This window comes from Lampetra fluviatilis, chromosome 6 (assembly GCF_964198595.1).
Source record: "Lampetra fluviatilis chromosome 6, kcLamFluv1.1, whole genome shotgun sequence".
NCBI lineage: Eukaryota > Metazoa > Chordata > Hyperoartia > Petromyzontiformes > Petromyzontidae > Lampetra > Lampetra fluviatilis.
Genome location: NC_136280.1, coordinates 8548762 through 8564371, shown reverse-complemented (window position 1 = coordinate 8564371; position 15610 = coordinate 8548762). Strand labels below are relative to the sequence as shown.

The following is a 15610-nucleotide window of genomic DNA, read 5'->3' as shown; positions in this document are numbered from 1 at the left end:
GCAAATTCCCCACTCACATTAATTATAATAATAATGCAATTTGTAACGCGCGCAGTGTTTCACGGGCATGAATGGCCCGTAACTATGAGGCGGAGAGCCAAGCTTAGTGTCACACGAAAGCCGGGAGAAAGTTAAGCGTCTCAAAAGTACGTTGTAGATTGTTGCGCATTTTGCAATCTGTGTAGGCTTTGCAACTTTGGTTAATTTGCGAAGCTGATTTAAAAAAAAAAACAATCACCATGTTGCCCCACACACAATGAAGGCATGTACACAATCTCGTTTTGGTATATTCATTTAATGATTAAACGAATCATCATGAAGCAAAAGCCCTTTGGCAGTATGGCGGTACAGTAGCGGCAATAACTTACTTTGTAATGTTTTTTTATATTAATGCAATTGTTAAAAGCTGGATTTGGGGCTGTTACGAATGGGATGTGTGTTTTGTGGAATTCTCAAGACATGGCAATAAAACAATTCAACTCTAGACCTCAACAAGTCACAAACCCCTCTCTGGCAGTTCAGATGTTCTCATGTTTACCAGCTCACAGACAATATATATACAAATATAATATCTGGCTCCAATGGTGTAGTAGTGTGGTTTGTATGGGACCTGGTGCAGAGAATGAAATGTCCCCCCCCCCGGCCCCCCAGTTCAATGTCCTCTCTTCATAGCCCGGGACCTCGGCTCCTCTGACACACGTGGGTCGGTGCAGTTGCTCCGTCTGCACGCTCGATGCTACACCACGAACTGACTCACGTAGCCATTCAAGAAAGGTTCGTCCTTAGAATGGGGGGAGAAGGATTGGCAGCTGCACAAGGCTGGAATGAGGCAGAATTTAAGGACTTGAAATGAAATGCGTTGCCAGGATCTGCCCTTGTGCTGCTTTGGAAGCAAGTTTATCGAATATACAGTATATCACTGCGGCTTCAAAATCCAGTGGCTTTATTTCAGAACAGCTTCATGCAGCAGTTGCTCACACATCAGTCTGTGATCTTAACCGCGAGATGGAATAGTTCCTTTGGCGTTTGCAATTTTTTTTTTAAATTCTGCTTGGCACGAGTGTGCATTTAATTCCACAATTTACGGTGTAGATATTTGTACAAAATACGAACAGAAATTGGGCAAGTGAATACTTAAAAAATGCGTGTACTTGATAGCGTGCTGTGATTGTGTGAGTGTGTGCGTGAAGTGTTTACAGTAATACTGCTCACAATGAACAGGTCCATTTACAGAAAGGCCTTCGATAATTACAAACCTACTCGTGATTGTTAATCTTAAATTAGCAAAAAACAAAAATTAAACGAACACATTTCGTTTACAAAAATAACACTGCTTGTGCTTAAGGTAATTACGATTGCAATTTACACATACATGTTACACGATTGTACAATCCTGAATTGATAGGGACAACGATAATCAAGTAATTATAAGGGTATTTTTTTCAAACATTTTCTTACCTCCTTCATAAATATACAAAATAGCGACCTACACCCATCCATATACAATTACAGTATTGTATATCTATTTTTTGTTTTTCCAAAACATATTTTTATTAATATGAAACGCTATGCTATATTACAACCAAACGTTTGTACCTGTGGAAACAATCGATATACGCAACTTGTAAAAGAAAGGTGTTTATAAAGTTCCTCGCTCCCATCGTGCACAAATATTAATGAAACGAAACCAACTATCATGTCCTGATTTGACGTCCGATTTTCAAATTTCACAGTTTTAATCCACCAACAGCAAGCGTTATTAGTTTTCAAACTCACCGTGAAGTACGTTTTAGTGCAGACCGTACAAAGGCACATTATTGATTGGGAGACATTTCTCAAGGATGATTTTACATGCGTAAAACTCCAAATGTTTACATTTGAGACACATTTGAAAACATTTACAAAGTGTACGCTATATTGTGTTCATAAAAAAAATAAAAGCAATGTACATAAAATACAAACAGGGTAACCAACAATTTTTTTTGGTAGCAATCAAGTAAAGGCAATCCTAGCTTCAAATTTACAATGTCCAATATATAAAAAGGTGTTATTTCGTATTGCTCTCTTCACAGCATACCTGTACAATGTTTATCAGGCCTGATTTGATAAATTGGAATTTTTGGTATACATGTAATTTTTGTAAAAAAAAAAAGATCTTTATCAAGTCATGTTACAAGTTGTCATCATTTCCATCTTTGCTGAGATCAGGCAAGGGGATTCGAGTCCAGATCACCAGTCTGGCCTAGCTGAAAGATCACGTGATGTAGCAGAATCCCTGCGTAGGAGAAATCTCCCAGAACAGTTACCTGAGTGGCAATGCAATACACGTAATGTTTAAGTGACCGTTTTAGCAAGGTTTTTTGCTGTTGCAATGAAATCTCAGACAGGTTTATAGTTATTGCCAATGTTGATTACGAACTCTGTAAAGGACTTACAAATGCAGTTAATGTCACACTCTTTTATCACATTGGCAACTCATCAGTCTCCCAAGCTCTGTGGCATAGTTGATGTTATTTTGGAAATGTGACGAACTTCTAATTCATTGCTCTTTGAAATGTGGCAGAAAAGCACTTCCACCCACTCGATACGTTTTTATTTTCTGCTGCACGTCACGGAAGGCACAATTTTCAAGGAAGTTTTGTTTTCCTCGTACACAAAGGCACCGCTCAAACCATCCGGCTTCTCATACATGCCTAGTGGGCACATGTTCATAGGTATCTGCAGCGACTCGAACAAATCTTGAATTCCTTTCCATTCCATCGCAGCGTTCCAGTGCTGAGACCTCTTGAAGATAAATATAAGACCCATCCATCAGTGGAAGTCATGTGCGGTCAGGTTGGTAGGGAACGAAAGCCCTCAAGGCACCGCGGAGGCTGGGATCTCACACGTGCCAGCTACTGGGCCGTGGAGACCATCTGTTGGCTCAGGAAGTTGTCCATATTGGCATGATTCTGAGAGAGCAAATGTCCATGCCCGTCTGGGCCATGGTTTGTCTGAAACATCACCAGGCTTGCCGAGGATGCTGTGGTGAGAGGGGAACGAGAGGGTGGGGATGAAAGGGTTAGTTACTACCTACAAGGAACAGAAACAAAACAACGTGAACGACGCAGCAGCATCTCATCGCACGCAATTTGGGCAACAAGGACGTGTCGTCAAGTGCGTATTCACTCAACGGTAATCGGGTCACGCCGCAATGCAGTGCCATGGGTTGTGTGGTCCGTTGTTGCGGATTTTAGTGTGTAACCGTGTTATCAGCAGTTAATACATCACAAGTCAATGCTTGGGGGCAGAATCGACTATAGGATGTGATAATATCTCGTGTGTTTAATTCGATTCGCTTTTGCTGCCTCCATACTTTGCCCGTGTGAGTGTGATTAAACAGTGCTCATACATGCGGGTATATTAGTGCTTAAGAATGTTGTTGTTTGTATCTGCATGCATTGAGTTTGTATGTAGGAACATGTACATGAAAAATTGGCACATGTGTATATACAGTGCATCGAGGCCGATGAGCTAATCCCCCAGAATGTGCACAATCTCAGAAGCTAAACGGGGGTTTAGCCTTGATAGCGCTTCGTTTAGCCACCACCACCACCACCATGCATCAAACAGGTGTCACAAGCCACTGCGGGGCTACGCGGTGAGTAGCAGAAGTCAGCGCAGCAAAATCCATCGTTGTCCCACACTATGCTGCGCCTACGTGTTTGCTCCCCCGACTTCACCAACCCACACTGACCACGCGCGATGAAGCACGATCAAAAACCCACAGACGGACATCCAGCAGCGGATTGACACAAAAAAGAACCCCTGGCCGTACTTGCACACCTGCGCGCGCATAGGCGATGGCGGCCAAGAGTCATGGAAAATAAGTTGGGAGCTACAAAAAAAAAATACCCCCAGCGAATTTAATTTGGCGTGTAGATACCTAAAAAAAATTTAAGCAGAGCGAGGTTTAAATTAAAAATCAAAGGATGCGAGGACAACGCGCGGCTCTGACGTGCATTCGAGAAGAGCCATATGCCACCACCACGGAAGGACACGGGGGCAGCACGAGCGGTGCCCCCGTGTCGTGTCGCGGTTGGGCAGCGCTGCGTTTCCTGTCTGAGAAAACCTCCATTTCCACCCAATTATCGGCCTCACTGGATTTTCCCACAAAGTGCGCCCGCCGAGATGAACGTGTGATGGATTGGTCACGCTCTTGGCATCGGGAGGGGAGAGAGAGATTTGGGGTGTTGCGTTGTGGGGGAGAATGTCAGTGGGAGGGGAGGAGGAGCGAGGAGTTGTGGGCAGTTGGGGATGGGAGCCGAGTGGAGAGAAGGTGGGGGTGGCGTGTAGTAGTTGGGAGGGTTGCGTGATTGGGTATCAAGGGGTGGTGGGAAGGAGCAGGGAGATCAATCGAAGGGATGCGAGTACATTTCGAGGAGAGGGTGTACTGTCTGCTTCGTGCGGTATGGTGATTGTACGTTCACGTGTGACATTCAAGGCAGGAATAAGCCTGTGGTCACAATCGTGCCTTTTGCTCAAAACGCCAATGAGCCAGCAACAAACAGTGCACTAGAAGATGCCATTGATAAGAGTCAATATATTTACTGAAATGAGCAAGGTAATACAAACTTAAGAAAAGCGACGGGGGGTGTTTTATAAATATTTTTTGGAGTTTGCATGTTCTCTCCGTAGTCCGGTTTTCCCTCCACATTTTGAAACATGCATTTGGAATATTTGGCTGCTATAAATGTCCACACAATAAGCCACTTTGTTGAGCTATTGTTTGTGGCCAGGTTGCTCGCTTCTGAACAATAGCTGTGTAGTTTTCGATTTAAAGCTGTCGTGACTGCAGGGATTCATCTTCTTGGTTCTTTCGGTAAAGTCACGTAGAAGGGAAGTAATAAAATAATAAAAAATAAAACATAATAAAACGTTTCGGCCACAACGCAAGCAGCCGTCCTCACCTGAGGACGGCTGCTTGCGTTGTGGCCGAAACGTCGTGAGAATTATTTTATTATGTTTAATTTTTTAATTTTTTTATTACTTCCCTTCTACGTGACTTTACCGAAAGAACCAAGAAAATAGCTGTGTTGGTCAGTGGGCCTTTCCTGGTGAAATGAAAATAGTTTATAGTTTAGTTTTAGTTCATTCAAAGTCGAACAGTGGGAGGAAACAAGGAGAAAGAGAGGAGTGCCAAAATGGGCTGGCTGTGAATTGTGGGGCTGTAACAAAAATTGTGTCATGGTGACAGAATATAGGCGGCAACGTCTAGAGAGCGTATGACCAATTTTCTCGGAATGCACCAGATCATCAAAGAAGCTAAGCAGGTTTGAGCCCGGCTAATGCATGGATGAGTAACCACCGTGTACAGAGGGCTGGGGCAATGTGGTGTGGCAAGAGAAGGCAGGGCAGGAAAGTTAATTGTTGCAGCGTTCTTCTACGCTCCCACGATATACGCACCCCAATCTCACTAACCCGCACTGGCCAGCGCGGTGAAGTGTGTTCAAATAACGCGCACGGCCCGCTCGGCATGGGGAGGCATTCATTCAGCAGTTGATCGACATAAAAGAACAGCGGATTTACATGATGGAGAGAGAGAGAGAAGTTGGTGTTGGGAAAAATGTTCAGAGTAAAGTCAGAAGTGAGCATCACAGTGTGTTGAGGAGCACACCACCTGTCACTGGTGACGTTAAACTTCCTTCACTAACCACAGCGGGACCCCCACTCCATTCGAGAGATTGCTGAGATTTGCTCTCACAGACGTTCTTCAGCTCTAGATTTGAAGCTTTCGTGACTGCAAGGATTCATATTCGTATGTTTTTTTCGGTAAAGTCACGTAGGTAAAAAATTCAAATTAATAAAAGTAAAATAAAAATAAAATAAAAATCACGACGTTGTATCAAGTAATACAGCAATCGTGCTGTGACGGTTCCACCTGAAGACGGCAGCTTGTGTTGCCTCGGAAACGTCGTGATTTTAATTTTATTTTAATTTTACTTTTATTAATTTAAATTTTTTACTTACGTGACTTTACCGAAAAAACCTAAGAATATGTTCTTCAGCTCATCAAACGTGACTAAAATAACGGTCTCTTAGAGGTGACGCACTGACACACGGATTAACATTGAATTATTAACCTCACGATACATCGTGTGTGCGTGCACATGTAAGAATATTTGTATTATGTTGCATGTAATGGGATCGTGTAACCCTCGCAGCCACTAGTGACCGATGCATTCACCGCAATTTTATATATAAAAGAAGAATGGATTATTTAATCAATTCGCGACCCCGAATTGTGACAATTCATTTAATTGCCGGGTGAGTTGGGGTGGGGACAGAGGGGAGGTTACACCACGGAGTAAATGTTTGCTTTCTAACCTTAGGCCTTCACCCAGCAGTGGATCGATCATAGCTGATGATGATGATGTAGTAAATGTGGCTTTGGGAAGTACGACAAGGACTCAACAGTACAGTACTGTGGAACTTGTGCTGTGTAAGACATTACATTCAAAATAATTGTAAACATCCTGCATATGTGTTCCGTGTATACATGTACTGTGTTTGCGCACATACATCATGTACATGTATCTTCATCATTATCATCATCACCACTCTTACCCGACCACACAGTTTGCATGGTCAATCTCAGCAGGCTTTGATAAGCAACATGATGCTTTACAGCACAGCATATGTAATGCAAAATAATAATTAGCGTCGTTGTCGAAAAGGAAAATAACAAATTAGACAAGGTAGACAACACCGGCCCAACGGCCGTCTTGGGAGTGCAAAATTTCAGCGGCACCGATTCAATACAAGAAAACGCTGAAACGGTTTTGGCATAGATTGTCTCATGAGCGAAGTCAGGCTCGCCTGAATAAATGCTGGTGAACTGCCAGATGTTTCAAGGCAACGATCCTCTGTTAGATTTCGATTTAAAGCTTTCGTGACTGCAGGGATTCATCTTCTTGGCTCTTTCGGTAAAGTCACGTAGAAGGGAAATAATACAATTATAAAAATAAAACATAATAAAATAATTCTCACGACGTTCCGGCCACAACGCAAGCAGCCGTCCTCAGGTGTAGAACAGGTCTGTGTGTCTGTGTGTGTCTGTCTTCTCGACAGACCTGTTCTACACTTGAGGACGGCTGCTTGTGTTGTGGCCGAAAAGTCGTGAGAATTATTTTATTATGTTTTATTTGTATTATTTTATTATTTCCATTCTACGTGACTTTACCGAAAGAACCAAGAAGATGGATCCTCTGTTAGATTTGGTCCCATTTCGACGCAAAATTATATCATGCACAACACAAAATAATCAATAGCGTCGTTGTGCAGAGTATAACTAACAAAATAGACAATGCAGGATACGTTGTCCGACTGCCTAGTTTCGTACAACGTCACAGTCGTTGACAGCCCCTTTGTCAATGCACTGCTGGATTGATGCTCTCCCGCGCAATGTCGGTCATACTTCACCACACTGGTCAGCGCGGGTTTGGTGACGACGCAGGAAGGGGGGAGGGGGGGGCAGCGTCTCGGGACCGGCTCGGATATCGCTCGCCACTGATGCCAGCCGTGGCGAGGATTCCAAGCCGGGCAGCCCGGTTAATAGCGCAGTTGGCCTAACCAACATTGTGTACATCTACCCGATCCAAATTCACATCGTCAGGTCCATCTTTGCACCGCTTACCACATATACGTAAACACATACAAAGCATTTAAAACAAAATATTACAGGTACAATGGCACGACCGCGTAAATATATATATGTGTAAATAAAATGGTCTGCACCTAGAGAATAAAATGTTTCTTGCCAAAATAATCCTGCGGACCTGAAGGCAGGCCTGGGCTGGAGGGCACACTGTGGGCTCCCTGGATGTGCTGAATGGAGCTCTCCTGAGCGTGCAGGTGCATCGAGGCGGGGCTCTGCGGGACAGACGTTAGAATTGAGTGCTCTGATTGGCTGTCAGTGTCAGGCGAAAAAAAGTACCTGTGCAGCGGGGAAGGTAGGGGCAGAATTGGTGGAGGGAGAGGAGGTATAAAAGGGGGGTGCAGGGTGGGGGGGGTGCAGGGTGGGGGGGTGCAGGGTGGGGGGGTGCAGGGTGGGGGGGTGCAGGGTGGGGGGGTGGGGGGGGTGCAGGGTGGGGGGGTGCAGGGTCGGGGGGTGCAGGGGTGGGGGGGGTGCAGGGTGGGGGGTGCAGGGTGGGGGTGCGGAGTTAGTCGCATCCACGTGGATGTGCGTAGCCGTGCTCAAGTAACACCGGTAGCGTTGTTTGTTACGTTGGTACACAGGGGTGGGGAAACTTCTTCTTACCGGGGTATAAAATTATACTTTCAAGTAATATTAGCACACACACACACACGCGTCTCACTCCATTCTGCCTCTCACAGTGACGGAAGGGACTACGCGTGCTGAAATTATAAACGCAGTTTTTGCCAGGTCGATAAACGTTCCTCTCTAGTACCCGATGAGATGCTTGCAGTGATAAATAAAGATTGTTTTTGTAGGTAATTTAAAAGTGGTAGGACTCAAGTGGCTGTGGGTCATATGGAATGAAGCTGAGGGCCACGTATGGAAATTTGGCCGTATGTTGCCCACAGATGCATTAGTGAATGTAACACAAATATCCCTCCATCGCCTCTTTAACGTAATGATGTTTTTGCCTTGTGTCCAAAATCACACTAAGTTGAGCTGAGTGGTAATTAAAAGGGGAGAAAGTTATAAAACTAAATTATATGAATGCTTAATTCTTTCCCTGTGACGACATATCCCACTGCTCTGTCAAGTATGTTCAGTTGTAGTTATATTTAGACGTTGTATGAATCTAAATCGCTTTTATTGGTTACTAGTTTTAGTATTTTTTTTTACTTTAATTCCATTTTGGAGAGCATTATTTAAATGGGGAAATTAACACAAGACAAGATACACACAGCACGGAGTATAAAATGTTAATATTTGATTAACATTTGGTAAGCGTTTGTGGTTTTAGCACTCGAGATTAGTGAAGGAATGAGTTGCACAAGGGAGGTGCACAATGAGTAATCGGCAAGGCATCTGGTAAAGGTGCGATGAAGATGATAATAATACGATCAGAAGTTGACTTAATGTGTGTCAGTGGCATTGCAGTCATGTTAATCAAACAACATACATGTCTTAGAAAGTCATGCGTAGGTTCAAACGAAGTTAAGATATTTCCTCAACGGTTGCAAAAACGAACACAGTGCAAAAGCACATACCAACTTAATTTCCCTAAAAGAGTATCTGTTAATCACATCATTCCAACGATACATTTATGGGCAATGTTTGGTTGGTTTAGATCGGTGTTTCTCAACTCCAATCCTCACGAACTGAGACATGCACGCTGCACATCTTTAGTGGTGTATTATTACGCAACTCACAATAACCAGGACTTTTATCGTCTCGGGAAGACCTACAGATTGTTCCATGACAGCTACCTCGAGAAGAAGACGTCCTGGGAAAACCAGGACAGGTTGCAACCCTAGTAGTGGGCTGGGTGGTGGCTGGGATCTGAGGATTGGAGTTGAGAAACACTGGTGGATGCCACTGGGCTTGTATGTACGTACAGTAAAACCTTGGATTGTAAGTAACTTGGTCTGCGAGTGTTTTGCAAGACGAGCTAAATTTTTAAATAAATATAAATTTGATAAACGAGCGAGGTCTTGCAATACGAGTAGTAGGTATACGCTTTGTCTGCCGAGCATCACGTGATCACAACTGATGTACGAGTGCTTTGATATACGAGTGCTTTGGATTACAAAGACGTTTCCGGAACGAATTATGCTCGCAATCCAAGGTTTTATTGTACGTTGAACTTCTTTCGCACCGTACGTAACCAACCGTGCTAATCGGAGGTGCGGCTTTGCAGTGCCCTCTCGGGGTAAGCGGCAGCGGTACCTGCTTGTTGGAGCTGTGGAGGTTTCCGGTTTCTGTGATGACCATGGTTTGAGAAAAGCGTCCGTTGTGAGGGTACTGCGGTGGCTCTGCTTTGTGGCTGTAAAACGCTGCAAACGAAGACAAACACACAAAAAACAATGTTGTCACGTGTTGTTGTTTTGTTTAACACAAGGTCATTTTCAACAGAAGCCTGAAGCCTTCGAGGTTTATTTTGTAGGTGGCTCAGGGAGGTCAGAGAACTGATTTTGAGTTCAATTCCGGGTTTCGGCTGCTTGTGATTAAAACCAAATTCGCAAGTGGAGTGATTTGAAGGTCTCACCCCGGTCACCAATGATTAGACAGGAAGAAGAAAGAAAAAAACGCATCACGCTAAATTTGGCTTCTGACTTCATTTGGATAAATTCTCGCTCTAAATGTTTCATTGACTTGCGACGAACGCCTTTCATGGGACGTATAAAAGGCATGCCCGTTGTGTGAATAAGGAAGCCGATTCAAGGCACTGGAGAAGTAGTGCTTGGCTTCATCTTGCGGGCGCTCGTTCCCTGGCGCAGGGTCAAGCGCCACTCATTACGTTGATAACACAAGCGGCGTTAAATAAGGGAAAACAACAGTAAAGGTTGCAAATGAAATAAATGTTCTGATATTATATTCTTGGTTCTTTCGGTAAAGTCACGAAGAAGGGAGACAATAAAATAATAAAAATATAAAACAATACAATTATTTTATTGTTTCCCTTCTACGTGACTTTACCGAAAGAACCAAGAATATGAATCCCTGCAGTCACGAAAGCTTTCAATCAAAATTTGTTCTGATATTATTTACATGTGACCATCACTAAGGGATTTGTACACGACGGTGTTTTACCTTACTAATTGGCTGTGTCGGGTGGTGGCGGGTTTAACGACACATTGATATATTTACGCGATATCACCCAAAAAAACCTGTATTACATACAGTGTCGTTTGGGTTTTGGCATCGTCTACAAATGAATGGAACGAAAATGATTTGTTTTACAACTGAAGTGCTTCCTGTGAGGATCGTAGACCGGCTTCACAATCTACCACGAACGTTTGGCCAAAGTGATTTGAGATACCCTTGAAAAAGAATATTCACCAAAATTAGTTTTGTACTATATTTGGTCAATTTGGATAATTCTTTAAGTCACTAACAATTTGTCCACCAATGTCAGCGTGGCTGATTACAGCTGCTGCTTGTTTTGAAGTTACTTTGATGCCGGTGCACTCTCTGCATAATCAGCCTGATCATCTAATTGGGGTCATGACCTGGTGACCTATGGTAATGAGGGGTCAGTGATGGTACAAAGACACAGGAAAGAGGGGCACGCAAGGAAATTGACCACTTCAGCTGTGACCATGTGACCATGTTGTTTCCCATGAGAGATTCGAAGTTGTTAGGATGTTAGATAAACACTTTGTTTACTCTTGTCACAAGCGGAAACACAAGGTAATTAACATTTGCAGGAGAGGTGATTTTTAGACGTGACATATGCATTTCGTAATTCCATGGCCTGTATGCTTGCTGACTAAAGAGTAGCAAGCATTTAAAAAAAAAAACTGCTTGTCATCATTCCACCTGTAATGTCAGTAATAAGTAGAAAGTTAATCACTGTTCATTTTACACGGTGTAATATTCTAAACTAATTAAGAAACTGGCCAAGCGGTACAGTGGTAGTGTGTGTGGCTCACAAATTAAACGTTGCGAGTTCAAATCCCGGCCAGGTGTGGTGGTGGGGGGGACTCAACCCATCAAACGCTCTAGGGTCGTTAAAATAGATACCACTTCATCGTGGCTGTCCTATGGAAAGACTCCCCCCGCCGTAGGAATGAGGAATATCCAGCCAGCGCTGGCAGAGGGCTGTGGACAGTTGATGAGCATCGTTCCACACTCAACCGAGCTGAACACCACTTACATTTTCTATACTTGTAATTCCACATTGCAACATTTCTTCGCCGCGCTCAGTCTCCCTGGCGACAGTTTTTTTCCACAACCTCCACACACCTCGGTAACGTGCCCCAGCGACCGCGTGAAATGAAAGCGATCGCAACAAACGTCCCTGCCGGCCGCCCAGAGCCAGCGCCCAGGAGCAGCTAAAGCGGCGACGGGTAGCTCGGGCCAGAGTCGGTGCTACGAGGCAGGCAGGTGTAAAGTGCGTGGGAGGCGACCGCGGGGGCGGCTCGACTCTAAAGCGCCGCTCAGCTGCTGAAGCGTCGCCCCACTTCTTTCCCAGAGCGCCGAGCAGCGGAGCGTGCGTGTGAGTGCGTGAGCGTGTGAGCGCGCGCGTGTGAGTGCGAGCAGAAGGTAGCGGCAGCCTCGCGGTTCGCGCGCTGCGCTACGAATCCAGCGAACCGAGTTCGATGATTCCCACTCGCGGCCAACACCAGTGACGGTTTATCTCAACCGGTGCTGGGCCTTCCCTAGGTCGACTCAGCCTCAATTGAGTACCTAGTGCGATGTGTAAAAAACATTGCCGCTCGGGAGAAATAGGCGGCCTGGACGTGATGCTGGCCACCCACCCCCCTTCGTGTGCTGTTCTGGCCTTCATAACTGCGCTCGCGAACAGTCTAATCCTGCATACTGCATAATGCACGGGCATAATATGATTTTCAAAACCCCCCGCCCACCTCCTACGCATTTCACAAGTAGTACTAATCCCATATCTTCATTTCCCATAAATATGCTAAATTCTTCTTGATATGCAAATTATTTTGTATGGGCGCTCTTCCCCCCTTCCAACCCAGCTTAAATATACGCTCCAAGCCTGGTGGTGTTTCATTCAGACGCTGTCTTCCCGACAGACCTGTTCTTCACCTGAGGACGGCTGCTTGCGTTGTGGCCGAAACGTCGTGAGAATAATTTTATTATGTTTCATTGTTATTATTTTATTATTTCCCTTCTACGTGACTTTACCGAAAGAAGCAAGAAGACGAGTCCTCACCTCAATAGTTTGTTAAGGTTATACTGGTGGCTCATTGTGTTTGTGCAAGCAGAGGAAGAAACTCACGGTGAGGGCTCTGCAGCTGCGCTACGGTGGCCATGAATTGCGACTGCCCCATGTGGCTCTGCGCGTGCTGCATCAGCGGCTGCTGCAGCCCGTGCAGCTGCTGCGACTGGAGCTGCATGGGCTGGAGGGTTGTGAGGCTGCCGCCCACGCTGTTGATGACGGGGATGGACTGCGCCTGGCCGCCGCTCAGACCTGCAGTTTGGGGGGGGGGCGGGGGGGGGGGGTCAGAGTGAGTTGGTGTCCACGAGTAATGGAAAAAAGACGGATAATCGCGTCGAGTGGGGCCACACCGTGAATCACCCTCCAAGCGAGTTAATGAGTTCTCATAATGACTTCATTCAAGAATTTGTTCTTTATGGGATTATTTTTAGCCTCTCGAGGGGTTCTCTAGAGCTCCGTCTAGTGGGGGTCTTTTCGCCAGCATTGGCATGAGCAAGTAATTGCAGGGGTGAAATTTTACCTTTTACCACCTCGTTTGTACTGTTATTGTTTTCTCTGTGTATATACTCACGTTGGCTCCTTCAACCTAAATAATGAATTCTCACTTGCACGATTTCATGCGTGGATTGTGAGCGCGACAGTCGATTTCAATTCTATAAATCGACGCATCGTCGAACACCTAACATGGAGCCATTCAAACCAAATTTCAACAACGAACGTATATAGGCATATTAAAGTATACTTTCATGAGCCATGTCTAAGAAATGTACCAAATGTGAAATGTCCTGGGCGTTGATGTGGCGAAGCTTAGAAATACTCACTCTGCGCGATGGCCATGACTCCGGGTAGCTGGGTCATGATGAGGTTCTGGTGAGGCTGCTGGGACATGTGGTGCGGAGAGTGCAGGTTGTGGATGTGCGTCAGGGTGCTCACAGGCGGCAGGGTTCCCCCAGAAGTCTGGATCTGGCACCACAGCGGTCACGCAAAGGACGACAACGAGAGAGAGAGTGTTGTGAGCACATAAAATGTGTGGAACACAGACAGGTACGCAAGATGTTCCTGATTAATGTGAAAAAAAATATTTTCAAAAACATTCCCAGCCCTTTGTCAATCCACTGCTGGGTGAAGGTTTTCTGTGCCGTCTCAGTCATCGCGGCAGTTGTTTGACTATACCAGGGGTCGGCAACCTACGGCTCCGGAGCCGCATGCGGCTCTTTACAGGCTGCTTCTTGACAATATGTACGTATGTACAGTATCTACTCAGATGCATTGCGGCTCTTGAAATACTGAATTTTGTACCGAATTGGAAAGAAATGGCTCTTCTTGTTATTTTGGTTGCCGACCCCTGGACTATACTTTACCATGTGTCAGTGTGGGTTGGTGAAGGTAGGGGGGGCAGGACCACGTGATATATCTCGCCACGTGTGTGAACCATGGCTGGATTTACATCACTGGATTCATTGTGTCGTGTGCTAACCACTACGTCAGCACTCTACCCACATGGTTTGCATCAAAGTTTAATTGCCAAATGATCATAATATTGGGGGGGGGGGGGCGGTGGAGAGGGGGGGGGTTTCTGATCGTAACCAATACGGACTTCAAGGTGTAAAAAAGAAACCCCGTAAATATATATATCCTGCGCGATGTGACACTTAGTCTGCTCCCTACAACTGTAGATTGCTGCGAGAATTAATCGCCGAGCCGGGGGCCCAAAACGTCTCCCCTCCCAGACGCAGGTGGGAGAGGGCAAGCGGGGACCATGGGAAGGGAAGGGGGGTCCAGGCGTCTGCTGTCCCTAGGGCTGTCGGCCTTAGCTACGATGCCACTTGCATGCTCCACGGCACAAAATTAAGTGAGCGGCTGACACCGCAAGCCAACCGCCTCCGCTTCCCAGAGCGGGACCGGCACAGGCGCTTAGTTCAGTCTGAGTGGACCCGGGGGAGGACGCATGCGCGCAGGGTAGATTAAGGCCAATTGTGAGCCATGTGAACGGTCCGCAGTGAGTACGACGAAGGGTTACTTTCTGAGACGAGGAGGGCCAATGGGTGTGAAGGTTATGGTGCCTGGGTTGTCAAGGGAAAATGTACGTTTTTAGATTAAGTTTATTTTTCCTGTGTGGTGTATTTATTTCAATACCAGCCTTCCTGTAATTGAACAATACAATAGACTGCTGGCATCAATTAACCCATCGTTATTCTCATCAGCCATGATCAATCTACTGCTGGATGAAGGCCTCCCCTAGCTGTCGCCATACCCCACAGTCTCATGATTCAACTCATTAAACCATACCTTGTTTTAAGGGCACTCTATCCATCTAATCTGAGATAAACATGTGCTACAAGCGGAAAAGTCATCTTTTAATGCCCGGTCCGGCACTTGTAAGAACGCCTGCTGTTCATTCCCACTTACATTTAATGGATGTTCTACAGTAATGTGGAAAAAAAGTCACCTGTAAGAATACATGTCTTTTCTTCGTAAATAAATCAGTAAAAGTGTTGCATTTTTTTCATATTTCTCAAGGTTGAAAAATATAGCATATTATCTTTAAGGAAACCGTATGTTCCTGAGAATAATCATTGCGCGTGAACGTCGGAAGGAACAGGAAAGAGAGGAAGACCTAACAGAGAATGGCTTGACGACGACACAAGAAGAGATCGGTGCCAGAAAGATGTGGCACTACTTGAGCATGTTGACACAACACAGAGTAAAGTGGAAACAAATGACGATATGTGCAGTCGACACCTACG

The 15610-nt window shown here is 45.3% G+C and overlaps 1 protein-coding gene across 2 annotated transcripts in view; it reads right to left on the bottom strand.

The window, feature by feature from the left end:
- Nucleotides 1-359: 359 nt before the first annotated feature.
- LOC144933115 (hepatocyte nuclear factor 1-beta-like) overlaps nucleotides 360-15610 on the bottom strand; it is a 52593-nt gene continuing 37342 nt past the window's right edge. For both annotated transcript variants that reach the window (XM_078857672.1, XM_078857673.1), the window contains exons 6-10: nucleotides 13685-13826; nucleotides 12924-13115; nucleotides 9902-10008; nucleotides 7818-7911; nucleotides 360-3022 (exon numbers count right to left, since the gene is read on the bottom strand). In XM_078857672.1, the coding sequence (XP_078713798.1) occupies nucleotides 2895-3022; nucleotides 7818-7911; nucleotides 9902-10008; nucleotides 12924-13115; nucleotides 13685-13826 (663 nt within the window). In that variant the 3' untranslated portion in view covers nucleotides 360-2894. The remainder of the gene's footprint in view (nucleotides 3023-7817; nucleotides 7912-9901; nucleotides 10009-12923; nucleotides 13116-13684; nucleotides 13827-15610) is intronic.